Source organism: Cinclus cinclus, chromosome 19 (genome assembly GCF_963662255.1).
Source record: "Cinclus cinclus chromosome 19, bCinCin1.1, whole genome shotgun sequence".
Taxonomy (NCBI): Eukaryota; Metazoa; Chordata; class Aves; order Passeriformes; family Cinclidae; genus Cinclus; species Cinclus cinclus.
This window is the reverse complement of record NC_085064.1, coordinates 7764682-7792197: the sequence shown is the minus strand read 5'-3', so window position 1 is coordinate 7792197 and position 27516 is coordinate 7764682. Positions and strand designations below refer to the sequence as shown.

The following is a 27516-nucleotide window of genomic DNA, read 5'->3' as shown; positions in this document are numbered from 1 at the left end:
GCTCCCTAGTTTTTTCCTCACAACTGGGAAGTGTTGACTAGCTAAAACCCACTTTTCCAATGATGTATTTTTGGTAAAGAGCAAATGCTGAGCCAAATTGTGAACAGAGAAAAACAAAGACCTCAATCCTGCTGCCATTTTCTAATCAAATTTCCTTTCAGTAATTTGACAGGCCTGTTTTGAAAATTTAAATGTAATACCAAAATGAAGTTAGATTCCACAGCTAAAGGGGAATGGAGAAACAATGTTTCAAATGGAGCTAATAAAGTCCTTCTGCCCACACCTTTGGGCTCACAAATCACACCGAGTCACAAGGTTGGAAGAGACCTCCAAGACCATCGAGTCCAACCCACCCCAACACCTCACCTAGACCATGGCACTGAGTACCACATCCAGTCTTTTTTTAAACAATCCAGGGATGGTGACTCTACCACCTCCCCAGCATACCATTCCAATACTTTATCACCCTTTCTATAAAAAACTTTTTCCTGATACGCAGCCTGTATTTCCCTTGATGCATCTTAAGAACAAAGCTACTCTCCACTCCTTGTTTGTTGAGAACTGAGCTTTAATTTGCTCACTCCCTCCCACCACACCCAGGCATCCCCCAGCAGTTTGTTTTTAGCTTGCAAGAGGCAGGAAAACTTCCACCCATCTCCTCGATGTGGTGCCTATCCTGCAGCTGCCCTGAGTTCACATCTAATAGAAATTAAGCCCAGTTTATTCAATGCTCCCACCTTCAGAAGAGCACTGCAAAAGAAACAGCTAGGCCTGAGGGGAAGGAATGACTGGGAGATGAATACCCAGCCATGTGTGTTCCCACCTGGGTGGCAAGGAGAGGAGGGAGCTCCGGGGTGGGGATAAGCGCCCTTCCAGACGCAGCACTGTCCTGAACAAGCTCCTCAGCTTTCAAACCTTCCCCTTGCTCCAAACAAAAAAACCTCTTACTCACCAGGGACTCAGCTGTTGTGCTCAACATCTCACCTTCTTTCAGGCTTTCATCACGCAAGAGTAATTTCCCACAGAACAAAGGAAGCAAAAAAAAAGAATGGAGTCTACTTTGTGCTACAGACAGAGCACTGGAAACCCGGTGGTTCAGCCTTTCTGGTCCATGGCTGCGATCCATGGATAAGCCTTTGGAAAAGCTCCCTCAGGGAGCCGCCCCACCTTTGTTTCATGGAGGTGGGACTAGGATAAATCCATAAATCCAAGGGCAAATGCAGTAGAGTGTGCTGGGAAGCATAGAAGAACAGCACAGTTACTGATCTAAGACCAGGTGCCCTCACAGAAGCTGGACAGGAGCGTGAGTTTTAAAACCAGAGGCTGAATGTGTCTTGAACCGAACAAACAGGAGCTCCAGGGAATGCAATCCCAGAACTCAGAGCCTCAGCAATCCAGGTCCCTGCCTCAGGCACCAAATGTCCCTGTCCCTGTCCCTGCAGGGATGAGCTGCTGGACGGAGAGGAAAGGACCTGGCATCACAGAGCATGGGTGTGACCCAACGTTCAGAGGGCAGATGAGTGCTTAGACCCCTCCTCTTCAAAAGCAGCAGCTCTGGTCACCCTCCACCCCTGTAGCCCTGGGGGGATGCCAGCCTGCAGCCCTGCATGCTGCCAGGAGCCAGCGACTTGCAGCAAAATCCTCAGAGCAAAACATTTACAGGAAAAAGGTTTCCATCCACCACTTCAAACCTCCTGCTTATTTATATCTGTCCAAATGGTGCAGAAGTTATCTGAAACCCTTGGTTGTCCCAAAGCTGGGCTGGAGGCAGAGCACTGGTGGGGCTGCTGGACCCTGATCTGTGTCAGACAGGGCAGGCTGGAACAGCTGCCCACAGGGACCCGGAATTCCTGCAGAACAGGGCAGAGAAACATCCATCACCAGTGACAAAGGGTTATTGATCCTGCCTGAGGGCACAGAGGTGGATTCAATGACCACTCCAAATCCCTTCTGCTCCACAGATCCTACAGAAAAGCAACTCTTCATCCTGCAAAACTCTTGGGACGGAAGTGCTCCTTTGAGTGTCCCAACTGGACAGGGCTGGCAGGCGTGGAAGGGTTGGGGTACTGAAGAAACAACTTCCCCACTTATAAAAAAAAAAAAACAAACAAGCCAAAACCAAACAATCAAAAAATGGCAAAACAAAACACAAAAAAACAAAACCCTGCAGTCACACCTTCCATTTCAGCCAAACCATTTCAGCATTAACCTGAAAAACTTGTTTAAGAGAACAACGATGAAAAGTTATCCAATACACACCTCATGCAGCCTGGGGTGTGCAGGTGAACCTTCCATCCACACCCCTGCCTCAGCCCCAGGGATTGAGGGCAGCATTCCTGAGCTCAGTGAAAGACACTGAGAGGAGCAAGGAGAGCCAGGGTCATTGGCTTACCCACTCAATGTTCTAGTTTTCAATATTTGCACTGTCAGGATGTGGAAAACACAGATAATCATTTAAACCCAAAACTTCTTAGGAGAAAAAAAATGCACAATTTGCAATTCCCCCATTAATTAGGAAAGGAAGAAAGAAGTCCAGAATTTGTCTACCTAAAACAGAAAAGAGCAATGAAGTAGCTGCATATGAATGTAGTTAAACTGAAAATTAAAGTCATGGTTCTAATTTCTGTGTATGACACCCTTCAGATCCCAGCTTGGTAAAAAATAAATACACACATAGCTATATGAAGATTGTATTTCATGGATATGCATGCACACATGTGAACAAAGACAAGGAGTATCAAGCAGGGCTGTGGTCCTAGTCAGCTGCTGCAGGATCCTGGTGGGACCAGGGGACTGAGGGGACCCCATGAGCTGAGATGCTGAGCAAGGGAACAGGCATGTAGAACTCCCATCAGCTGTACCACAGAGAAAGTCAGGGAAGCACATGGCCTGCACAGGGTGCTGGGAGAGGATGACTTCACCCTCCTCAGCGATTTTTAGGGCAGGTGCATCATTAGTCAGGTCTCCAGCTGCCCTCCCTCCAGGGGACAAGAGGACCCAGTGTGTTTTGCTCCGCTATTATGCAAGACACAAGCTTGTGGGCATCCTCTGATGTGATACAGCTTCAAGAGTCAACCTTTCAGGGCTTGTCTCAGCTCCCAGAGTCCTCCTCCAGAACAGCCACACTGCTGTCACCTCACTCAGGGACAGGCCTTTTTGCAGGCAGGAGACCTACTGAGACACACATGCAGCAGCTGGGAAGACAACCCACCTTTCTAGCTGAGTACACCTCCCAGAGAAGGTCAAGCTGTTCCCAAAATCAGGAGGTGTTTCACACTCAGCTCTTCAGTTTCTCCATATATTCCCCCATCCTCATGCTCTGCTCTTCTCCTGCACCCAGCCCCATTTCTCTCTTGGATTTACATAAAGCCTGAAATCCCCTTCACGTCTCTTCTCTGCAGAAACCCCCCTTGCCTTCACCTCCCCCTTTTCTGCTCCTCATCCCTCTCCAGGTCAAACAAGGATGTTCCACAACCTTGCCCAGTGCTTTGGGAAAAGCCTGAAGGACACAAGAACAGTTCCTGAAGAACAGCTTAGTACTGGCTACTGCATCAGCCTCTGAACTAACCAACTTCCCTCTGCTGCTGCCTGTCACCTATAGGATGTGGGAAGCCAAAAACCAGACAAGGAAGACAGGAGAAACACCTACCTTTCTCCAGTTTTCCAGTCCCAGGAACCAACAGAATTTGAGGACAGACACAGCTCCAGCCCTGCACGATTATTTCACAAAAGGGGGAGCAGGGGATGAGTAGGAGCACCCCAATAACACAAGAGCTCTCCCAGCTTTTTGAAGACATATGGCTCCTCTCCATACCTCAAGCCATGACTCCTCCACGCTTCCAAATTACAGCTGCCTAAGCTGTTTCTACAGATATTTCCTCTTTCTATGCAATCATTTGGCTAATAAGATGAGCAGGTTGGGCTCATTTATTTTGGACACTGTTCGTGGGTCATTAGCAGAAAGGCTAATCATTGCATTGGCAGAAAATATCAGTTCTGCTTCAGAGCTGGCTGCGCAGCACGGGGAGGGGGAGAGAGCAGGAGCCTGACAGAGCCCTAAAAAAACAACAATAATAATACAAAACTCAAGTTTCACTGCTGTAGAGGCGGAATTCTCCTCTGCTGTTTCCCAAGGTGCCTGCTGTTAGGATGAAGGGACAGACTTCAGTGCCCGAGGCAGCTCTGCGGAGCTTGGCTCCCTCTCCCACACACGTGCTGCATCCAAGGGCCCGGGGAAGGAGCCATGCTGGCAGCAGCAGCCTGGACTGCCTGAGCCACAGCAACACATCCTGGCCATGCTCAGCCCTCCGGGGAACCATCGTCATCCTCACCCATAGCAAATCCAGGCGCGACGCGAGGAGCCCCATGGCACAAGAGCCCTTTTAGGGATGGTTTGGGGTTAGCAGGTCTGATCAGTTGTGATGCCTGTCCTCTGCTAGAAGCACCTGAGCACTAGAATCCACCTAGAGACGTTTAAAGAGCAATTTGCATTCAGTGTGAAGGCTGCAGTGCCGGGGGATGCAGAACCTCAGGGCATTTGCAGAGCTGAATCCTGAATTTCCAGGAGACACAGCAAAGCTGAGCCTTTCCCGTTTCTCTCTTGAGAGGTGACAACAGAAGCAAAGACAAAGTTCTGAGACACAGCCGGGCCAAAAAAGCAGCATTGAGAGCAGTGCTGCTCCCCAGGCTCGGCTGCTCCAGAACTAGCTCTCTCCAAAGGCCTGGGAGAAGCTCTGCCCTGAAGATATCGTGTGCAGGCAGAGCACAGGGACACAGAGCTGCTCCTCTCCCATCTCACAGCAGCTGCTGCCTTCACCCAGTGACCTGGCAAGGGCAGAAATGGAGTGCTTGAGAGGAACAGCTGGCCAGGGCACAGGTTGTCCCCTTCCCCAGCAGACAGCCAGCACTCCTCCTGCTCCCCTCCTCCAGACTCTGCTGGCCCCAGATGTCCCTGTCGTGTGCGCTGCCATGACCTTGGCTGCTCTCAGCAGCATCCTTGGGGCAAGCACAGGATGGGTCTCCTGCCTCCCCTGGGAGGCTTTCAGCAGATGTCCATCAGCTCTGTGCTTCCCCTCCTGCCCTCCAGCACCACAGCCAGAAGCCCCAACACACTTCCCAAGAGGTTATACCAGGAGGGAGCTGGGCAGGGGGACAGCATGACAATGTTGGGAGGATGGACACCTGGGATTTGTCTTTGGAGTGTTCCAGACTGCCTTGAGCCACACATGCTGAGGCTCTTCCCACTATCCCCATGGAATATGAGCACACATGGGGGATCCTGTGTTCTCCAGACCAAGCCTCTCCAGCCCCACAGCAGAGCTGGCTGCTCCCTGCAGAGCCCCACGACAGACAGGAGCCAGGGCTGGCTCTGAGGGGCTCTCCAGCCAGAGACAGGGAAGAAGATGATTTGGGAGCTAATTTAGAGCTTGCATTTCCTAAATCTTTTCAGACACCGAGGCTATTGGCAGGCAGTGTTACAGCCCCTGCCAGCCTCAGCGGCTCTACAATGTCCTTCTCTTGGCAAGGGCAGCAGTGGGGAAAAAATAACACAAAAAAAAACAAGGGATATGTGATGGAGAGCTTGGCTGAAGGTTCCCTCCCCCTGTTGACCAGCATGCCAAGGAGGAAGAGCATGGAGGGGAAAAAAAAGTTTTAAAATTAAAGGGAAAAAAAACAAAAAACAAAAAACCCCACACTACTTGTTTTGCTATGTCCAAGCTGTGGGGACAGGGACAGAGCTGTGGCAGGAGATGAGTGGACATAACCTGAGGCCATTTCTTTGTTCAGTGGCCAAGGCAAAGGCATCACCCTTCCCACATCCCCCAGACAGCACAGGGAAAGCAAGACAGGAAGAAGCACTTTGGAACATCCTCCCTGCACCTCACACTGCTGTATGGAGCCACCAAAAGCAGCACCTGGCACTCACCCCCAGCAATCCCACTGAAATAAACGCTGATGGGTGCATACTTGTGCCAGCAGGATTAGGAGTGAAACAGGGATTTTTCCTCAAAATTTCATGGCCCAAAAAATACATGGTGGGGAGCCTCTCCTCTCCAGTACATACAGACCCCATGGAGGTGGCTCCTCTGCTGAGGATGCTGTGCAGGAAGGAGCTCACCAGCACCCAGAAAACACCAAGGGCGAAAAACGTGCTGCAGCATCTCAGGGAATGGCAGGATGAGTCCCATATTTAGTTACCCCTTTTTGTTTTTCAAAGGAGAAGGGAAGGAAGGAGACTGATCAGAAGAGCATGGGGACAACCCCAACTATCCAACCCAGGAACAGCCTGACAGCAGCACTCACACCCAGATGCCCCTGTCAGGGTAAAAGCTGGATTCTCCTGGGGAGGGGTGTACAGCCCCCACTCAGCCACTGCAGCACGGAAAGGAGGGAGACTGGATGGCAGCAGAGGCACAAACATCAGCAAAGGCGTGGTCAGGTGAAACGTGGTCACTTTGGCAAACAGACACACAGCACACCACTGTCATTGACCCGCTCGTTTTGCATCCCATCAGCAAGCTGGGCACCAGCTACCTCTGCAGGCTCAGCTGTCCCTGCAACACCTGGGATGCTCCAGAGAGCCCTGGGAGCACAGCCAGCTCACCTGCACCCCATGAGGTCCCAGATCCAGGATGAGGTATACAGGGATAGAGGCAGCCAAATCCAAAGCAGTCAGGATCCTAAGGCAGGAGCAGCTTGGTTGAAAAATCTCTGTGTCACTAAGCCCTCCCTGCAGAGCACACCAAGGCTGCTGAGATGCTCACGTGAAACCCTCTCTCCCTGTCATGGGGGGACAGCAGAAACACAAGCCATTGAACAGCCCTGCTCATCCCTCCCTTCCCAGCACACAGGACAGGAGGGGGAGAAGAACCAGGTCACTTCACTTCTCTGGTTTGACAAGGCTGTTCTCTCATTCCCCAGCTCCCAGGACTCAGCAGCAGCCACCAGAACGACACCTTGGCCTCCTCCTCCTCCCCTCGGCCCCAGACAGCCAGAGGAGGAGCTAGGCTCTGTGGCAGAGGCAGTTCAAGTACACAGAGAGGAAAAGGAGAATCACAGCATTCATCCCAGAAAAAGCCCGGTGTCCCAGATGGGTCTGGGAAAGGGTGTCCCCAAACCAGTCCCAAGGATGCTTCAAGGCAAGGTCAAAGTAGCCCTAACAGGGGAAGCTAAAATCTGTGAATCCAACCAGCATGACCAGTCCCAACATGCCCAGGCAACTGATTCTCGAGATGTTTGGTGCAAAACAGGATGAAAGGGGGTTTAAAAAAAAAAAAAAAAAAAAAAAAAGGGAGCAATTTACACCATTCCCAGCCAGGGAGGGCACGGCCACATCTGCATCCTTTCCACAACCTCAGCCTAAGGCACAAGTCTGACTTGATAACCACATCCTCAGCACAGCCCAGAGACATCTGACAGCTTGTCTGCCGGGTGCTGCAGGCACAAGGAATCCTCGGCACGATTCAAGCCGTACCTGGAGCTGCTGCCTCATTCCTGTTTGTTTCCATGACTTGCAGCAATCACTGCTTTTGTTTGCAGTTTGTAAACAAGCCCCTTCTTTGATGAAGGACCAATGTCCAAGGGGACAAAGATGTGTCTGAACCTACCTGGGAGGGTGTGGGGGGCAGTGTGCCAGAGCCACACACCCCAAATCCCCATCATGAGGAAGAGCATAGGAGAAGCAGCTGCTCTGAGCCATCTCAAGGTCCCAGACACCCCAAGGATGCAGGGTGGAATCAGACCCTTGGTACCCAGGCCAGCCTCCACCTTCCTGGCCATGCTGCATCCCAGCACCTGAGCTGGGAGAGTTCCAGTCATTCATTTCTGAGGCAGAGGAAAGCTGGCAGGCTCAGTGCTGCCCTGAATAATGATGGATCTCTTGGAAATGCCAAGTGAAACCTGCAGCTTAATCATGGTGAGAGACTCCCTTTGGGGAGCTACCAGCACCCTCCAGACATTCTCCCACTGCAACTTCCCACTCCCAGCACATGGGACTGCCTGTCCCTTTACTTCTGCATTACCCAACCCACCCCAAAATGGTGCTCCAAATAAGCAGTAAGACTCAACACGGGCTGTTGTCTGCTCCCCCAACAATTGCTGCTCCCACCAGGCTGGTTTCACCTTGTGCCCGAGTTTGGTGCAATGAGGAAAACCACATGCAGGGCAGCAGGGAAGCTCAGGCTTGTCCAAGGAATAGCTGGTGAGGAGCTGCTACCCAGCTCCAACTCTGGGAAGGGAAATGGAGACACCTGGCACTGCTAAAGCACCTGGTTTTGCTGCCATCCACCAGCAGGCGGGTTCCTCACCTTCCATCTGAATAAAAAGTAAAGTGGTCTCCTCTCCCCTGAGGAGCTAAAAAGGAGGCAGCTAGAAAGGAAAACCACTAGTTTTCCTGTTGAATAAAGGGAAACACAATGAAAAAAAAAAAAATATATATATATCCAAGCCCTGAAGCCCAAGTGCATCCCAGCAGGGCTGGGGCTGGTGTTCCCACTCACTCCCTCTCCAGCCACTGCCAGAAATCCTGAGGCAAAGCCAAGGCAGTCCACCAGCTCCCTCCATAAAGTTATTTACCTGCAGTTTTATAGAATTGGATTTTAACAATAAGCACAATTTTTTTTTTTTCCTCTCTCCCTTTTTCCTTTGCTGCACATAGTGAGACTTCATGACGAGGCTCCTGCTCGGAGCTGGCAGAGACCTTTTGAAAGCTGGAACAGAGCTCGTTCCCCCTCACCCATGGGGATGGAGGAGGGAGGGAGGAGGTGGAGTGGGAGCAGTGACAGGTAAAAATAACCGTACTTGGCCTGATGCTGCTCCCAATTAAGCCAATGGGAATTTTGCCCAATTTCCAAAGCAGCAAGACCCAGACACACACAAAAAGTACTCTGCTGTACGAGCAGCCTAAGGATGGCCAGAGAGCTTCGTGGCCACATGAGCTTCTCCCTGCTGTTTGCTGCTGGTGGGAGTCTGAGCATGCCCTGCCCCGGGGCCAGGCACTGCAGAGGCTGCAGGCACTCAGAGGGTGATGATCAGACCCACAGCACCAGACACTCCTGCTCCAGGCACTGTTACACCACACACAGCCTGAAAAGTTTTTTTCCCAGGAACGGTTTATCTGCTCAGACAGTTTCACATCAGCTGAGGCTGAAGTGTAAGTGGTTTTGGGGAGGATATAGAAAGTGTTGAAGAGTAGAAACATTTCATTCTGACACTTCCCTGAACAAAAACCGCTCTGCCTTTTCACAGCATCAGAGTGCCTTGTGAAACCAAGTCCAATTTATTTTTAAATGGGAAAAAAAGGAAAGCCCAAACTGAGAGCAAATGTATTTCTGGGGACAAATATGATACTGCATTTCATCCCGTTGTTAACACTTTACTTCCATCTTCAGGATTCACCAACCTAATGAGAATTCAGATTTTTGTGGTGCTGTAATGTAACATCTTTCCCAGCCACCTTGAAGCTGTTCTGCATGAGGTTGAGCACAGTTCACCTTCACACGAGCCAGCACCTGACACCGACAACACTTGAACAGATGCAAACATTTCCAACTCTCATTCAAACACAAGCAACAACTGAGAGGAGCGAGAACTGCAGATAGCACAAGGCTTGAAAAAAAGAAAAAAAAAAAAAGAAAAAAAAAAAAGGCATCCTCCTGGGGATGTGAGAGCTAGGTGAGGCTCCTGGCCCTGAATCAGAGCCAATACTGTACCAACAGAAAGATGGGGATTATAATATTCCTGCTGGGAATAAAGTGTCAGGCAGCACCCAGCAGAGCACAGCCTCACCAGTGAGGAGACATCACCCTCCACCCTGCCAGCATTCCCAGGTTCTGCATCCCAGGATAACACTCTCCATCATGAGGTCCTTCCTCGGAGCCAGGGGCCACCCACACACCCAGCCATCACTGGAGAAGGCAGCATCCACAGGAGTTTTCCTGGAATAACATTTCCTGACAATTTTAATGCCATATGTACCTTGGAGGCTGGCAGTTTAAAGCAATTAGATCCAGGCTGGGAGCTGCAAAGTATTTCTGTGTTTATGTCAATGTTTCAAAGGTACCAATCCAGTACTCCCAGCACTTCACACACAGGATTAGCATGGGGCTCCCACATGGAATTGCTCTCTCCTGGAGCCCAGCAGCTCAGTGAGAAGCAGCCTGTGGAGGAGAGGGATGGAAACCAGGAGCTGAGGCAGAGCCACCCCACTGAAACCTGGATTTCCATCTGCTTGTCCCACACTGGGGAAAAAGAAAAAAAAAACACCACCAAAAGGTCAGGCCACCAGCTACACCCTGCAGCACTGTGGATGTGAGTATTTCTCCCAGACAGATGGTGGGAAGGGGAAGAGTGAGGAGGAGGAAGGAAGGGAACAAGTTCAAGACAAGCCTCTGAGATCAGCAAATGGATAAAAATACCCTCCCAGTGGATCCAGGCTGGGGGTGAGGGCAGGCACAGAGCGTGTCCCACCCTGTGCCACGAGCTCACTCTACTCTGGTGCTCCTCACCCCACTCCCAAAACCTTCCCTTTGGCATTATTTCCTTCCTCTCCACACGACTTCAGCATCTCCTTTTCCAGCTCTCACACCCCCTGACCACACTGGCCAGTTTTCCAATGTGAGTTTTTTACGTTTTCCCTTCCGTCCTCGATTCTTGGCACATCAAGGCTGGGGAAATTTTCTCAGGCTGCCGATCCCTCCCACGCCTTTGATGCCATCTGCAAAAACCAAACCCCCTTCCCAATGCTTCCCATGGCTGCTTTTCCCACTAGTACCAACTTCAATTGCTCTGGGGATGAGATGAGAAAATTAAGTTTGCTGCTCAGTTCAGATGAACTGAGAGCATTCGTTCAGCCTTCCTTTATCAGAGATGCAAATCAAATACTCCAGTTACATATTTTAACACAGTGGGGTGGAAAAAGTCTGATGGAGAGAAAGTCATAAAGGATCTAATGTATTCACTGGAGCTAAGGTGGAAAACTGAGATTGGTGAAAAACTATTAATGTAACAGGTGTCATTGTCAGGGAAGTGACAATTTGAAGACAAATCCCTCCAAAATGAATTCCCTAAATATCAGAGCACATCATTAACTACATTTAGTCCCTGTTTTATACTGACTCTGCAAAGGAGAGTGGAGAGGAGGGGGAAGATGTATGAAACAGGCTCCTTCTCCCAGACAGCAAGAAGTTGGTTAATGACACATTAAAATGGAAGGGAACTCGAAGCCAAAGAATGTCCCATCCTGGGAAAGAGCAGATGTCACAACAGTGTGAGGGTGAGAGGAGTGGGACTTTCTTCCAGCATGGACCAGCAACAGCTCCTCTGTGCAGCAGTTCCAGTGCTCCTGCATGACTGGTGAGTTCAGCTTCCAGCTGGGCTGAGCTCCAGCGCCCTGACCCAGGGAGCCTGCAGGCACTCAGCCCCTCTGCCCTGAGCACCTGACCCAGCAGAGACCCCACCAGTCCCTCTGGCCACCCTGGAGAAGCTCAGGAAAGAACAGACAGCCACCTTCAGCAGTGTGGGGAGGACTGGTGATGGCCTGAGGATTGCTTGGTTCACCATCAGCATGGAGCCTGCAGGTCCCATCCCCATGCCAGGGATTTGGGGATGCTTAGTCCACCTCCACATCAGGGTGGGCAGCTCCTTCTCCTCTCCCCACGTGATTCTCACACAGGGACATGCTGAACCCAGGGGTTTTAGAGCTTTTCTTTTAGACTTTGTTTGTTGTTGTTGTGTTTTGGGTTTTTTTGTTTGTTTGTTTTTTAATAAAAACAGCTCATTGGAGATCAATTTAGCTTTTTAATACCTTTCAGATAAGAAAATCTGCAGCAGCAGCAATTCTCTCCCTATCTTAATTAATTTCTAAACACATCACAAGCTGGAAGTGCATGTTTGATGAATCTGGTTGACCTCCTGGTGCAGAAATGATGACACAGATGTTGTGCCTTCCTCACTACCTCATTACTCATGTCACACCAGGGTTTTTTTTTCTCTCATTGAGCTGGCTGACAGGAGCTCCAGTGCTGCCATCAGCAAGACAAGCTGCAAAGAGCCAGAGGAAGGCTCAAGCAACGCTTTGCATCTCTGGAGAAAACAGATCCACTGGTGCTGCCAGCAATCCCACAGCACACAGCACCATGCAAGCACAAGGGACAGAGGGAACAGAATCCACTGGCAAGTTTTGCACGAAGGAGGACAAAATACTGCTGGGTAGAGAAATGGGGCAACCCACAAGGAATGGCTGATCTGAGGGAATGCTGGGGCTGAAGGAGCCCGAGTGAGGATGTGCCCAAAGCCCACAGGATCTGGAGTGATCCCTCAGAGTTGTTTGCTGGGGACAGTGGGAATCAGTCCAGCTCTGGAAAGGGTTTCAGCTTCCTCTCCCATCCCATTCAAGCTGGGATAAGCCCAGCTGCACTGGTATGAAGTTATATCCACTAATCCTGTGTGTGAAGTGAAGGCAGGGACACCTTCCTCTGTCCCAGGGTGCTCCAAGCCTCATCCAACCTGACCTAGGACACTTCCAGGGATCCAGGGGCAGCCACAGCTTCTCTGGTCAACCTGTGCCAGGGCCTCATCACCCTCACAGGGAAGAATTTGGTTTTTTTTTTTCCTTTTTTTTTTTTTTCCCCCTTAAAGGTGATCACAGATCCTAAAAACTTGCTTGCTCTTGGAGATTCCTTAAGGAACTGGAGAGTTGCCCCAGCCTGAGGCAGCCCCAAGGACACACCACAGGGTGTGCTGGGGCACAGGATTCCTCCCCAGCTCCACTTCAGAGAAGGATGTGAAAGTAGAGGGAAGAGTTTAAGACCACAATTTACACCCAGATCACGGGTTGATGAAGCACAAGACCAGTAGCTGATCATTAGGGAAACACCAGGATGTATGTGAACAAGAAAAAAAAAAAAAAGGAACTCCAAAAATACGAGTTAAAGAAAATCCTCTGGGAGACCTAGAAGCCACAAGATAACTCGTCTGCTGCCAGCACAGCCAGCAGAAAACGGGCATTACAAATAAAAATAGTATATGTATATATATATTTTTTTTTTTATTATTATTATTTTTTTTTTTTTAAAGCAGCCTGATAAGGTCTGGTCACCTTTTACTCCAGACACTTTAATGGTCCCTTGGAAGGTGATGGCATGAGATGCAGCAAGGCTTTTCCTCATGACCACTCTCCAAAAAACCCAGCTTATTTCTGCTGGAGCAGAGGCAGCACAAAGCACGTTTCTAAACCTCCCAGCATGCAGGGTGGTGCTGGCTCTGGTATCCCACAGCCAAGGCTTTTACTGGCATCACTCACAAGAGAGGAAATCCCATCCCTCCAGCAGCAGGACGGGATGAAGCTTTGCATCCTCTTCCCAAACCTGCATCCCAGCACTCCCAGGGTGCAGTGGCCCTAGTGACACCTGATCAAAGGGGCAATGCAGAGATGAAACCTGTCTGTCCCACCCAGACCCACCCTCCAGCCCTCGAGCCTGACAAAGAACCTCCCTCTTTGGCCAAAGCCTCCGGACACGGCCCCAGGGCTGGATTTAGCACCAGGCAAGGCAATAATTAAACTGGGACACAAGGCGGTGGGGAACAACAAAAAAATAAATCTCTCTTATGTTTTGTTAAATTCAGCAATTTACAAGGCTGGAATAATTAGCGGTTTAAAATGTTTTGACACAAGCAGCCCCAATAATCATGATAAATCATATCAGGCATATGCCCAGATCCTTGAAGTGACAGATGACAAACAGAGCAGTGACAAGATGCTCCATCACACAGGGAATCATTGAGTTAATGGAAGAATTATTGCTTCTGAAATCCACTCCAGTCCCATTGTGGGGAACATTCCAATTTATCAAAGCCAAATGAACATTAATTGCTGCAGCCTGGTAAGTTTTCGAGCTGCTGTGACCTTCATTGAATTTTAATCCAAAACAGATAAGATTTACTTCCACACAACAGGAAACAACACAATTAAACCCAAACGACAGCTGAGATTATGGTGAAAAAACACAACAGGCATAATGACAAAAATATTGATTCCTTTCTACTTGGCACTGTTCTTAAAAAAAATAGGTAAATAAATAAAATCTTGCATTTGCATATTTGTTTTTCTTTTCCCTTTATCCCTTCTTTTCATTTGGGAGACAAATTTCAGACACTCAAGCCAAGAGGAAATGGGTGGCAGAGAGTAATGGAGACTGAATTCCCTTTAACTGCAGTAATTAATGTTATGTCTCATTGGGGAGAGATTAAGAAAAAAACAGTTAGGAAAGGAAAAAAAAAATAAAAATTAAGTATTATCTTGCTGTCAAAGATGCCCTTGAGCTCGGGAAGGAAGGTGAGAAGAGGGTCACAGTCACAGTGCTTTGCAGGGGTAGATGGTGGTTACAGGGAGGTAGCCAGAATCACTGGAAGGAGGAGTAAACCCAGGATTTGCCCATCCCTGGAGCCCCCATGCAGCACAGAGGGGGTCTTGGCTTTCGAGGCAGAGCAGGAGCTCCCAGCCAGGCCATAAACAGCCACAGAAATCCAACCAGTTCCTGGCCTGGATATGTCTCACTGCCCAATAATTGTGCCAAGCGCTCCCTAAGAGAGGGATTAACCAGATCCCCAGGCAAACCTTCCCCAGCTCCTATGAATCACCTGGAGCAGGAGGAGACAGGTAAAAGCAAGTGTCAGAGCCACTTAAAGGAGATGAAGGAAGGACTTTGCCATGTCCCCTCCTGTCCCCTGGGGCAGGATGCTGGGCTGATGATGGACAGGGCACGCAGAGCCTGAATGCCAAGGCAGAACTGGGGTGGGCTGGGATTTTGTCCAGAGCAGTGGTGGTGGTTTAGTTTATAGAAAGAGTACAGGAGACTTTGGGCTTCATGGCAGGAAGAGGAAGGAGAAGTATTTGGACACAGTATTCCCTGTGTCCTGGGAATGAGGACACAGGTTGTATCCCAAGGCAAAAGGGATATGGACACAGAGGGTGTGGGGACAGGAGTGGGTACCCAGGGTCCTCCTGTGCCAAGCACAGCACAGTCAGGGAACTCCACTGCTGGGGTAGGAGAGCTCAAGTGATGGGGGCCCTCTGGGATGTGCTCCAGCTGGGGTCAAGAAGGGAAATAAAGAGTGGGAAAGCAGCCCTGGGGACCTGGGCAAAATATTCCACCCAAGAAACAAATAGCTGTGCCCATTTTATTTCCCCTACAGAACTCCAAGAGGCCTCAAGGAAGGAAAAAAAAACAAAACAAAGCAAAAAAAAAAAAAAAAAAAAACAAACAAAAACCAAACCAACAAAAATAAACAAAAAAAAAAAAAATAAAAAAAAAAAAAAAAAAAAAAAAAAACAAAAAAACAAAAAAAACCCAGAATCATCATTGCTGGTAACTCAAAACTTGGCTCAGGTTCACTCAAAAAGTTAATGAACCTTCTGAAAAATTTGGGCAAAGTTTCAAGCCTGTGCTGCAATCCTGACCCAGGAAAGGGATCTGCAGGGCTCCTACCTCCCCAGGGACACATGTGCAGCCCAGACCCCATCCCAGAGCCAGATCCATGCCCAGGACCTCAGCTCCTGCTGCAGGGAATGTCAGGATTTATAAAGAAGTGGAATTACAGCTGACTGCGTGTGGCAGGAACAACTCCTTCTGTCCTATCCTCCCTTTTGCAGAAGGGAAGAGAGATACAGGCAGGAATTAACTCCCACAACAAAGCCATGGGTGTTCCCACAGCATTGGCAAAGCACATCTTCCCTGGCTAACCTGGGATTAGAGGACAAACCCATTCCTGTGACATTCTGTGACATTCTGTGACATTCCTGTGACATGCCCAGCAATGCTGTCAGCTCCATCCCCCAGGCACATCCCACACTCTGAGGTGCAGCAAAGGTAGGCTCTGGCCAGGAGCTTCTCCAAGGAACTTCCCAAGCATCCAACCATTACAACCATCTGCTGTATTTTAGAGACCATCTTCAGCAAGGGCTGAGGACCAGGACTGAATCTCTCCCTACCACAGAAAATCTGCATTTCAAGCAGGAATCACCAGGCTACAGAGAAGGTGTCATCCCACAGAGGGCAGTTCTGCAGGGCTCAGGTTTGCCCACAACAGCCAAGCAGTCCCATACTCAAACCTCCTGCCAGGGATGGAGCTTTTCACACCCACACATGTTGTGCTGTTCATTCTTTGTTCTGTCTCTCACTTATATTTTCAGGCTCATTTCCCAAGTAGTAGTTCTAACCCTTTCTCCCTCTCCATCACCCCATTCCATTGACAATTTCAGCAGGACAAAATCATTCCCTATCCAACTCAGTAAGATGCAGCCCCCAACTCCTTTCCCTTCTGCCATTCTACATCTTCTCTTGCCCAACTGCCTTAATGCAAAGCCTCTCCCTTCTCACATGCATTCAGTGCCAGATCTACAGCCCCACTGACAAGATACTCAAAAAAACCCCAGATTTGAGTTGTAAAAGCCAAATAGCTGCTTGATGAAATAATAAAAAAAGTATTTGTGCAGCCATTGTCTCTGTTCCTCTTTACAAAAATAAGGGCAGAAGCCGTGGAGATGACTCAGACTCTAAGAGATGAACAGATTCACCTTTTGGCAGAGAGTTGCTGTGGTGGGATCTCCAGACCCATAAAAGGCTTGCTTTGGCAAATGAATGGCATGCATACTCACTGGATATACCAACTAAACTTCTATCATTCTGTATCTTATCCCAGTGGGATTGAAGGGACAATACACTGAATCCCATTTTACAGATGGAGCTCTAAAACACAGAGGAACCATGGACCAGGTCCAAATAAGTAAGCAACCACCTCATATGAAACAAACTTTAAAAAGGCAGCATAGCACATAAACAGTGCTTTAATAAAAGGTCACAAACACCCCAGATGGAGACATTCAAAGCACTGGATCATCTTTTTACTTTAGGTCAGACTTGTCCTTTGCAAGAAATGCTGCAGCCCTTACTCACTTCAAAAAAAAAAAACTTCAGTTTCAGATTGCAATGGCCAAGCCCAAAATCTTGTCTTTGCACAAACATTGCCCAGACACAAAGACCAAGCAGAAATACTCCACTGGCACCACTTTCCAGCATGGACAGGAGGAACTACAAGCATCCTTGTTACCCTCCCAACAGCTTCTTCCCCACACTCTTACTTTAATTTGTTTCATTTTCTCAGAAGACCAAGCACTCTTTTTTTTTCTCCCCTTTTTTTCTCTTTTCTTGTCCTGGCCTATTCAAACACATATCTCCCTTTCTGGAGACCCAACCAAGAAGTGACATCTGCAAACCAGACTTACCACCCTGCTCCTCATCCCCCTCCTCTCCAAGGGGGTTCCTCCATCCCCTCCGATGCCATCAGCAGCTGGGACTCACCATGACTGAGATGTGCAGAATGTGCATCTGCTCCTCCACGATCTCTGAGGGCTCCTGGAGGCTGGGTGGGGTGGCCCTGGAGAGCTGCTCAGCACTGCTCATGGACACATGGAAGTACAAGGTGCCATTCTCCAGCCACTGCTGCTTCCAGTGCACCAGCGAAATGTCCGACACGGTCCCCGACATCTCTGCAGGGACACAACACACAGCTCAGGGTCAGTGTTCTCCATGATGCTCAAAGGTGTTATTCCAAGTGATCAATGAAATTGGGACTTTTGAATCTTATCCCCAGAACGGCTTCTATTTAATTTTAGCCTCTACCTGTTACTTCCCCTATATATGAATAGAAATGTTTGTCTTCCTTAATAAAATAATCAAGGGGCTACAAAGTGCCTTGGGATTCCTAGAATAGGAAGGAAGGAACAGTAAATCACGCAAGATGCCCTAAACATCCTGTGGTTTTCCCAGGAGCCAGGCTAGAAGAAGCTCCCAGGGAGCTGCAGCCAAGCCCGAGGGAGTTTCACGGCTCAGGGAGGCCACTCTGTGCCAGACAAAGCATGGTGCAGACACCAGTACACACTTTGCTGGCATTTACAAGAGAAACCTTCCTCCAGCTGTGAGGCAGCAGCACAGCTGTATTTCATGGGGAAACTCCCAGCACAGACTGTGAGCTCCAGCAACAAGTGAAAACCAGCAGGCTTGACAAATATCTATTGACATTGGACCTGCATCTGTCAGTCACCTTCTGTAGCTTCTGTTGGTTTTACATCCCACCCAATCCTGGTTTACAGCAGAGGCACCCTGGGAGCCAGGATTACAGCATCCCAGCACACACCACCAGCTTTCCCTGACCTAGGGCAGCGCACTGAACTGGGGGTTTGGAAGACCCAAAGGGCACCCCCAGACCTGCAGACCCTGTGGAGGCAGCAGCTCCCAGCCTCAGCTGCAGCTCCTGTGTGGGCCAGGAGCACTGACAGCTCCACAGCTGCCCAGCACGTAGCACACGGATCTCTGCAGAGAATGGGTTTGGCAGTTTGGCAGCTGAATTAAAACTGAAATAAAAAATAAAAAATACTAGTACAAAATGAGCCAAAAATATTTCTCCTTCCACCACATAGTTTTTTGTGTTTGGTTTTCAATTTCCAACATAAGCAATGGGAAGCAAGACAGGTCTTCTTAGTCACTGGGCCCACAGCTTCAGCAGTCACTAGCTTTGAGGAAGACCCAAATTCACTTCCCTCCTATTTGGGAAGAGACCAGGTCTGACAGCCCCTGACCCACTGTCTGCAGGTGGGTCTGCCCCAGAACAGTCCAGAGCACAAGCTCAGGTACTTCTGGCACAGAGGGGGAGCAGAGACAAGGCTCTCCTCCTCTTCCTCCTCCTCCTTGGCTGCAGAGGGTCAGTGGGGAGGACAGTGCTTATTCTGCTGTGGGCAAAGAAGCCAGGGAATGCTGGTGGCATTTTGCATTTCATTACCCTGAGCCCAGCTGGCCAAAAGCACATCCAGTTCCAGCTCCCAGTGGAGAGGAAGGAAGGAACAAGCCCAGCTGAGGCTGTCCTGAGGAGCCACCCACACCTTGCAGGACACCATGCTTCAATAGGACACGTGGGTGGTGAGCAGCCACTCAGGCTACAAGACCAGGCACTTGCACTTCTACAAATCCACGCCCCAGCCAAACAAAAAACAAAAACAAAAAAAAACAAACAAACAAAAAAAACCCCACAATAAAAAAAAACCCACAAAAAAACCCTCTCAATCCTCCAGGAACACTTTCTCTCACCCTTGAAATCAATATATTTTCCAGGAGCAAGCTCCTGGCTTCTCAGCATGGATCAGAAGAGAGCCAACCAGCCTGCTCATGGAGAAGAGCCCATCACACCACAGATCCTGCAGGGCTGAGGGCAGGGACAAGGCCACCCCATTACTGCCAGATCCCTCATCCAGCACCTCACTGGTGACACTCCTGAGCCACCATTGTGCCACTTCATTCTCACCAGAGGGGTTTGTTCATTGCCTCTGCCCCCCCCAGCACTGCACCTTCCTTATCCCGAACCCTTGTGCACACCTGAGCACTCAACAGAGAAAAACCAAGCAGCTCCTGACCACACGTGGATCCATCAAGAGCCCACACTTGTGCTTGGGAAGGGATGTATGAGCTCCCTGTCACATCCCTATCACTTCCCTGACATCCTGCTACTGACCCTTCTCTCCTTTGACATAAAAGGCTCTTTGCTGGAGCAAATCGGCAGCAAGAGGGTGTTGCTTGTACTCTGGAAATGTAAATCACAGCAGCCTGCAGCTCCTTCAAGACCTGGGGACCTCATGGAATGAATCCTGTGTATCCCCCCTCCAAATAAGGATCAAGCAGAAGGTTTCTTATAGCAGTAAAAATAAGAATAAAATGAGAGAAATATCAAGGTTGCTTAATTGCAGTCATCTTCCCAGCAATACTTCAAAGGTCTCTACTGAAAAGCATCTCCTTGTCTAATTAAATCAAAACAAATGCTACTTTTAGGAGCAAAAGCACTCACTCAGCTTTGCAGCAGAAATCCAAGATCATCCACAGAGGCAAACTGGCCATGGGAGAGCATGGAAGCGTCAAGGGAAAGACTCTGTTATGCAAAGCCATAATCTTAATTCTGTCCAGAGGGACAGTCACCCACAGGAGGGGATGATTTGCAGTATTACACACTCGCCACACACACATCCTGCAGCAGACCTTTCCTAAAGAGCTCAAGAAGGAGGTTATATCACCCAGCCCACAGCACAGACCATGAGGATGCCACCAGGACCCCACTGCTACAGTTCCAAAGGCTATATCACATTAGGGAAGCGAGGGGAAAAAAACCCTTCAGGGTCAACCTTTCTCCAGTTTTTTCCCTTACACACACATTTTTGCATGGGATGTTTAAAAGGATCACAGAGAACATTTCTCAGGAGTTCTGAAATATAGGCAATTTTTTTTGGATTTTAGCCTAGACTGAAGATAAGCCTGTTTCATTTTCAAAAGGTCTCTTCCAAAAGTAGAAACTTCAATTTAACATTCATTTCACAATTTTAAGCAAACCCAGCAGCCAGGCAATTTGTGACAAACACGGACTTGCCAAGCCTGGGCACCCATTCCCACACACTTATAAACACTCGTGTGCTTGAGCTTTCATTTCAGGGCACCTGGTAACTACCCCAGCACCCCCAGGACACCACGAGCCTTCAATCAGATTCACCACTCACAATAAAAGTAATCTTTAAAAAAGCTTTTTTTTCACACCCTGAAGCTGCAGAATCCCTCAATCCCTAAACACAGGGAAGTTTCTTGGCCTCAAATACTTGACACTGATATTACACTGTGTTTCACTGGACACACATTGTCACTCCACTATCTGCTGTAGTTACAGCAATGAGAGCCCGTCCATCAGACAGAATGTAATAGTCTGCAGCAAGATTGCCTGCTATCAGAGCTTTCAAACCCTTTTGGAACAAATTAAGGACATTCCTGCACCAAAACTGAATGAGATACTGTTAAGGTTTTAAATGCACAGCAATGGAAAAGCACTTGTGGTCTATAGCTGTTAAAAATCTCAGTATCTAGCGGATGGGGAGCTATCAGATGGGGTTCGAAAACCCCTTTGTGGGTAAAACACCAAGTGAAACAGCCAAACAGATCATCAAACATCTGCCACACCACCTTCCTACCTGCTCACTGTGCTCAGCAGAGAGGAGACAATGAAGAACCAAGGAGGATCCTCCCTGCCCACAGCAGGCAGCCAGACTTCTCCCCTCTCCCTGTTCAAAGACCCCAGCAGGCACCACCTCCACCCCAGAGCAGAGGATCTGAGGAGCCTGTTCTCCCCAACACCAGCAGACAAATATCCCCTTGCAGCCTCCCCAAACCTTCACAATTGCCATCATCACCACACAGCTCAGCCAAGCCCACCGGCTGCACCCACCAGCCTTTGGTATCACCTGATGATGGTTTGAAAGTAAGAAAAATGCACACTGAGCATTTTTCTGCCTTTTCTGCTCTTCCTCAAGCTCTGTGCCTTGTACAAGTTCTACAGTCTTCAACACTTTCCTCGGAAATCAATCGAGGAATCCTAACAAAACACTTCCCAGGGCTCAGCCTCTGACCTGAGCTGGTGCCCATCAGCAGGTCATCCACCCAGGATAAGGCAGGGGACAGCAGTGACCACAGCAACATCCCTTCCAACCAACTCTCTAATCCCCTTTTTCCCTTTGCTGTTGCTACAACCCTTACATATAAACATTTCATTGAAATCTTCAACTTGTATTACAATCAAACTCAAAAGCAAAGGGGCCTAAATGCATTTGGTTGGGAACCAAGAGGATTCCCATAAAAGCAGATTATGCTGGCATGATGAATACAAAATGAAACAGCTGATATTAAAGTTGCAGGATTGCTACTCCACGCCTTAGGGCTCCTGGCCACCCTACCCACCTCCTCCCTCCTCTCCCCCTCGGTCTCACTGAAGCCAGGGACAGCCTTTTCACCTCTGCCTTCTCCAAGGCAGCCTGCCAGGCTTGAAACACCCCCCCAGCTCTCCCCAGCCCCCACCCCAACCTTTTGCAATGCCTCAACATTCATCACTTGCTCGGGAGGCTGCAGCCCTGCCTTATCTGTCATGGCGTTTTACAAAGCCTGTGTTGTATTTAATTGGCTTGTTCTTGCTAATCTACCATGATTATTGTATTTTTTATTTCATTCTTGAAGGGTATTATTAAAATAAGCCCTTTTGCTTAGAGCAGTTCATCCCCACAAGGTTCCCCGCCCCCGGATAACCAAACCCTCCCTGTGCTTCCTCCTGGCTCCCTGGCGCTGCTCAGACCTGCTGGGCACCTTTCCTGTCACTACCAAGTGATGGGTGAGGAGCCAGTGAGTAATTTCCAGTGCACAGATCCAGGCTCCTCCAGCCTTTTTCCTCCCCACCTGCTCCATCCCAGCAGGACCTGCACCCTGCAGCCAGGCTGCTTCCTCATCCCACCTGCACAACTCAGCATCTTAATCTGGCAGAGGAAAAGCTGGAGATCTGGTTAGTGATGGTATTTCCTTTTATAGAGACACAATTCCAGCTTGTGCCCCCTTGTTCCACGCCCTTCATCCTGCCACCTCATTCCATCTGCTGTTATTCCAGGGGCTCTCTTGAGTTAACATTCTCCAGAGGCACCAACCTCCGATAAAGTGTTAGTTTAGAGACTCTTTGGTGCTAGCTACCACATATGCTAATAAAGCAAATTTATGCAGAAAGTCATAAACAGAGAGCTCTCCCCAGTGCCCTTGCCAGAGCAGGATTGCTCCCTGCGGAATAGATTATCATACTCTGTGCAGACTAGCTCCACAATTACTCTAGAAATGGGGCTTCCCCCATGCTCCCAGGGGGGCTATTCTGCAGTCAAACAGGCCCTAAGAGTTCTAAGAGTTTGGGTCTTTTGGTGGCAATATGGTGGAGTTTTTTATCTGAATCATTAGCTCAGGTTTTTTGTGGTTTTTTTTTGTTTTGTTTTTTTTTTTTCTTCCCCTCCACTCCTGTTCCTTCCCTTACACACCTCCTCCCCTGCTCTCCCCTCACAGTACTCCCTGGGGCAGCACACAAATGCAGCTGCAGATCATAAAACATAATAGAGAAGCTCAGAAATTTAAGAAGGGGAGGGAAGAGATGACAAGCTCCCTCTGATCATCTCCTTTCAAAGCCCCTGTCTGTGAGAACACAGAGCTGCACCTGCAGGGCATTTCAGGGTGGCTCTGCATGGACACAGAATCATGGAATGGTTTGAGTTAGAAAATCTCTCTGAGATCATCAAGGCCAGTCATTGTAACCCAGGAGTGCCAAATCCAAGGCATGATACTGGATGGAGGAGGGCTAGAGGCAGCCTAGTCTTGGGGTGGTGCAAGGGGGATCCCACTGGCACCAAGTGCAGGCTGGAGCACTCTCTGCAGCTCATTGTCAGCAGCATCACACATCTGACCCTGGACAGGCAAAATGGGATTTGCAGTAAAGTGGGTTTGGCTGTTTTCAGGCTCTGCTGGAAGGAAGAGAGCAAGCAGCTGGGTTCAGGCATACCCCTGGGACCAGACACCTCAAAAACACAGAGATGTGGGAGGAACCGAGCTGCCACCACAGGGTTCATGACAACCAGAGCAGAGAGACTGAAGCTGAGGGCAGATCCCAGGCTCAACAGGAACCAAAACCAAGAAAACCTCCTTGTTTCAGATGGAAAGCTTGCAGCCTGCATCATCCAGGAGATGAGCCAGGGTGAGCAGGGAGGACAGAGTCAGCCCCTTCCAGCCCCTGGAAATACTTCAGACAACCAGAGGGTTGGGCTGCTCCAACTCAGCTCTCTTGCTGTGGGCTCTGGAGCCTTCTGTGTCATCCCCACATCCCTTTGGCCTTCCTAATCCCAGGCTTAAAGGTCTGTGAACACCTCGGGGAGAAGATATAGATTTGCCTGTGCTGCCCACAGATCTCAATCTGATTCTACAAACCCCAGAGAAGCTCAGCACACTGCGTGCTCCTGCAGCTGCTTTGATTGCAATTCAGGCTACAGCACATTACCCTTATTTATAATGCCAGGGCTTCCATGTGCTGCCTCAGGCACTCTGAAATTATTACAGGGCCCTTTGACTTTCAACTCCCTTCCATTTGATTCTTTACCTGTTGGCAGAGGCTCCCCCTGGCCAGTGGTGGGAGCCAAAGGCAAGAGGGAGACAATGCTGGAACCCGATCCTTTGGGAATTGCTGGCCCATGGATGATCCATAGCCATCTCCATTGGAATGAGAAGCACCAGGTGTGGGAGAGCAAGGGGGACAGTGCTCCTGGGAGAGGCTTTCAGAGAGAGGAGACACCCGGGCTTGGAGCAGCACCAGGGGTGCTCAAACATGGCCCCTCCATGCTGTGACTGGGCACTGGAATCGTCTGCCCAGGAGGTGTGGAGTCACTGTCCCTGGAGGGGTTTACAAAAAGCCTGGACATGGCACTCAGTGCCAGGGTTTAATTGAAGAGGAGGTATTGGGTCATAGGTTGGACTAGATGATCTCAAAGGTCTTTCCAACCTAGCTCATCCTGGGATTCTGGGATTCTGTGATGCTGCCATGAAGAAAAAGCAGGTGAAGGAATGTGTCTTGAAGCATCAAAGCCCCACTTTTGTGCATTCTGCAGAGGTGAAGGGCAAGATGCCAGAGATGGGTGGGTAGGAGGTGCCTTGATGCACGGATTTCACTCTCCTTCCCTCTCTCCTTCCCCAGTCCCCACCCTTCTCTTAAGGCATGGGAGTTTTCTTTAGGGTTTTAGTAAAAAGCTCAAGCTTTGCCATTTCTCTGGAGCCTCCTGGCTCACATAAGAGATGTGCAGGATTTACTTTTGAAGCAGGACCTGAAGGTACAAGGAAGAGGAAAGAGCTGGCTCTCTCACAAGAGAAAGAGCTGCTGGTGCATGGAAGCTGCTGTTGTGGCAGTGCCTGGGGAAATCTGGAACAATCCTCTGTTCCCAGTTACTCCAGATCCTCAATTCAACAATGGACAGACCCAACAAATGGGGAGAAAAAAGTCTACCTAAAAGGCACAAGCATCATTTTTTTGATGGTCCAACTCTCAGTCTCTGTTAGAGAAATCCATGTCTTTGCTTGTGAAGCTTTTTTCTGAAGGTAATGGGCACACAGTGCTGGCCCAGTTCTGTGCTCAAGGTGGATTAAGTGAGATAGGTTTTCGTGCAGACTGTGGGGATTTCCTGGCTCAGAAAACTCAGAGATGGGCAGGGAATGAGGAGATCTGCTGGATCAGCACAGGCAATGCTGCCCAGCCCTGAGCCCTGCATGGACCTGGCCTGATCCACTCCAGGTGCCAGCCTGCACCTGCTGCCACACCAGACACCTCTCCATCACTGCCCCAGCCCTGTGTGACACTCCAGCCTGTCTGAAAACCCAGCCTGGCTCCTGCAGGACCACTACAAGCCTTAGAGGGTCTATTGCTACCACATATCCAGAGGAATGGCCTTTGAAAGCCTCCACAAGGCATCTGGAAAAGAAAGCCCCCATTTAATCCCCAAGCCCTGGCAGAGCTCAGCCATCTCACGGAGCCTCTGTGGTGACACCAGAGCTTTGCTTGGAGCTTGAGCAGATCTGAAGTGTCCAATGACACAATCATGGGCTAATGGGAAGAGCTGCTGCCTCTGATAACCACCAACCCGAATTTTCACTGCAGCCAAGGGGCCACAGGGCAGGTGGCTGGGGAAGGCACAGGAAGGGCCCAGGAAAGGGGCACAGGGAGAGCACAGGGAGAGTACAGGGAGGGCACAGGGAAGGGCATGGGAAGGGCACAGGGAAGGACACAGGGAAGGGCACAGTGAAGGACACAGGGAAGGGCACAGGAAGGGCATTGTGCATCACCTGAAGTGGCAGCACACAGTTCCCTGGTGCATAGGAAATGCTTGCACGTGGAAACAGGGTCAGATGGGTTCTGCCAATATCATAACCCACATCCCAGAGAAGGAGAGGGAAGAGCCCAGTCAGCCCCTGCTTGACTGCATTGCTCCTGCTTCCTTTTCCTGGGCACTCATAGGGCTGGGCTGGGCATGCTTTTCCCCAGGACAGCCTCCAACACAGACACCATGGCAGCAGAGCAGCCCTGGGCATCAGGATGGCACTAGAAAAGGCTTGTGCAGAGGGAAAAATGTTTGGAAAGCGCCACCGCTCTGGCCTTTTCCTTGTGCAGGTAACAGCAGCAACAGCAATTTTCCCTTTATCTGTTTCTGCAGGAGCTGAGAGCTGGGAGCAGGGCATGGGCAGCCCAGCACAGCAGGGTGGGCATCAGGGCAGAGCAGGACTGTCACAAAGGGACAGAGAGGGAGCATGCTTGTCTTCTTTGTGAGCTGTGACAGGAGCAGAAGGGCAACATGACCTGTTCAGGTGATTTGAAGAGTGTGGCAAAGCCAGGCAGGCTCCAGGACAAAGCAGAGAGGTGCATTTGCTTTACAGCTGCCAAGGAGCAAGCACCAGCCTCGAGGGGTGAGCACAGCTCCAAGCTCCATTAGCACCAGCCACGAGCTTTATAAGTCCTCTGCATTTTTAAACCTCTCTTTGGGATACAGACCTCTTAAAATGATAAGGCAATTTGATAGCTCAGGGCTCTGCTCAGTCTGTGAAGTAATTTTTCTACAATGGTTCCTCCACGGACCTGCCCTCCCAAAGGGGAGGTGGAACAGGCAGAGGAGGAGAAGAAAACAGGAGAGAGCATGTCTGCTCACCTTCTACAAACACTGAGACTGTTCTACCTGCTGAGAGATGGATGTTTTTTTGTTTTTTTTTTTCCAAGGAGAAGGAGCTGGTTGGGTATTTTCAGAGGACAAAAAAAAAAAAAAAACAGCTAGTGGATTACTTGGATTCTGCCCCTGTGTCACCTGGAGTATCATGTGGGTGCATCAAAAGCCAAATGGCCTGAAAACTCTAGGTATGCCCTTGTCCAAAAAGGCAAAAATATCAGTTACCAGGAATGACCAGTTGCTGCTGCCTCTCCACTGGGATCGTGATGGGGGCTCCTTCACTCACAGGGTCCCTTCTCTGCCGTCAAGGCAGACATCCACAGTGGTTGTCAAAGGATTTAGAATCTTACCTCTTCTCCAGCAAAGGCTTTTAAATGCTTGGTCCCTGAAAAGCCCCCAGAGCCTGCCAGACACCCAAGGTACCACTCAAGTACTCAGGTTTTGTCTGGGCTACTCAACAAACCCCAAATCCAGCTCTTACACAAATGAGTTCTTGCAACCTCACAGAAAATTTGTTTTCTCTCTAAGACTATGACACCTTAACCCAGGAGCAACCTTGCATATCTACCCCAGCACCCAGAGAGGTTCCCAGGACACTCTGACAGGAATGTCCCAGAGTGTCCCAGCCCTGACACTCTGACATCCTCCCACTGGCCAAGCACCACCAGAGTTCTGCAAGGAAAACCCAGCAAGGGCTATGGGAGAGCAGACTGCTGCTGCCCAAGTTGCCATCCCAGAGTGCCAGACTCCAGTGAGCAGGACAAACCACCGGGGCCCTGGAGCCAAGGGCTGCCCTTGGAGGCTGCAAACCCTCAGGCTGCCAGAAGCAGAAAGGTTTACAGAGATTAGCTGTGAAAATTCTCACCTCTCTCTGGGCTGACTCCCAC

General features: G+C 49.6%; 1 protein-coding gene across 1 annotated transcript in view; it reads right to left on the bottom strand.

Moving 5' to 3' along the window:
* ASTN2 (astrotactin 2) overlaps nt 1-27516 on the bottom strand; it is a 315039-nt gene that overhangs the window by 246674 nt on the left and 40849 nt on the right. The window contains exon 2 of the mRNA XM_062505713.1: nt 17358-17545. Within this exon, the coding sequence (XP_062361697.1) occupies nt 17358-17545 (188 nt within the window). The remainder of the gene's footprint in view (nt 1-17357; nt 17546-27516) is intronic.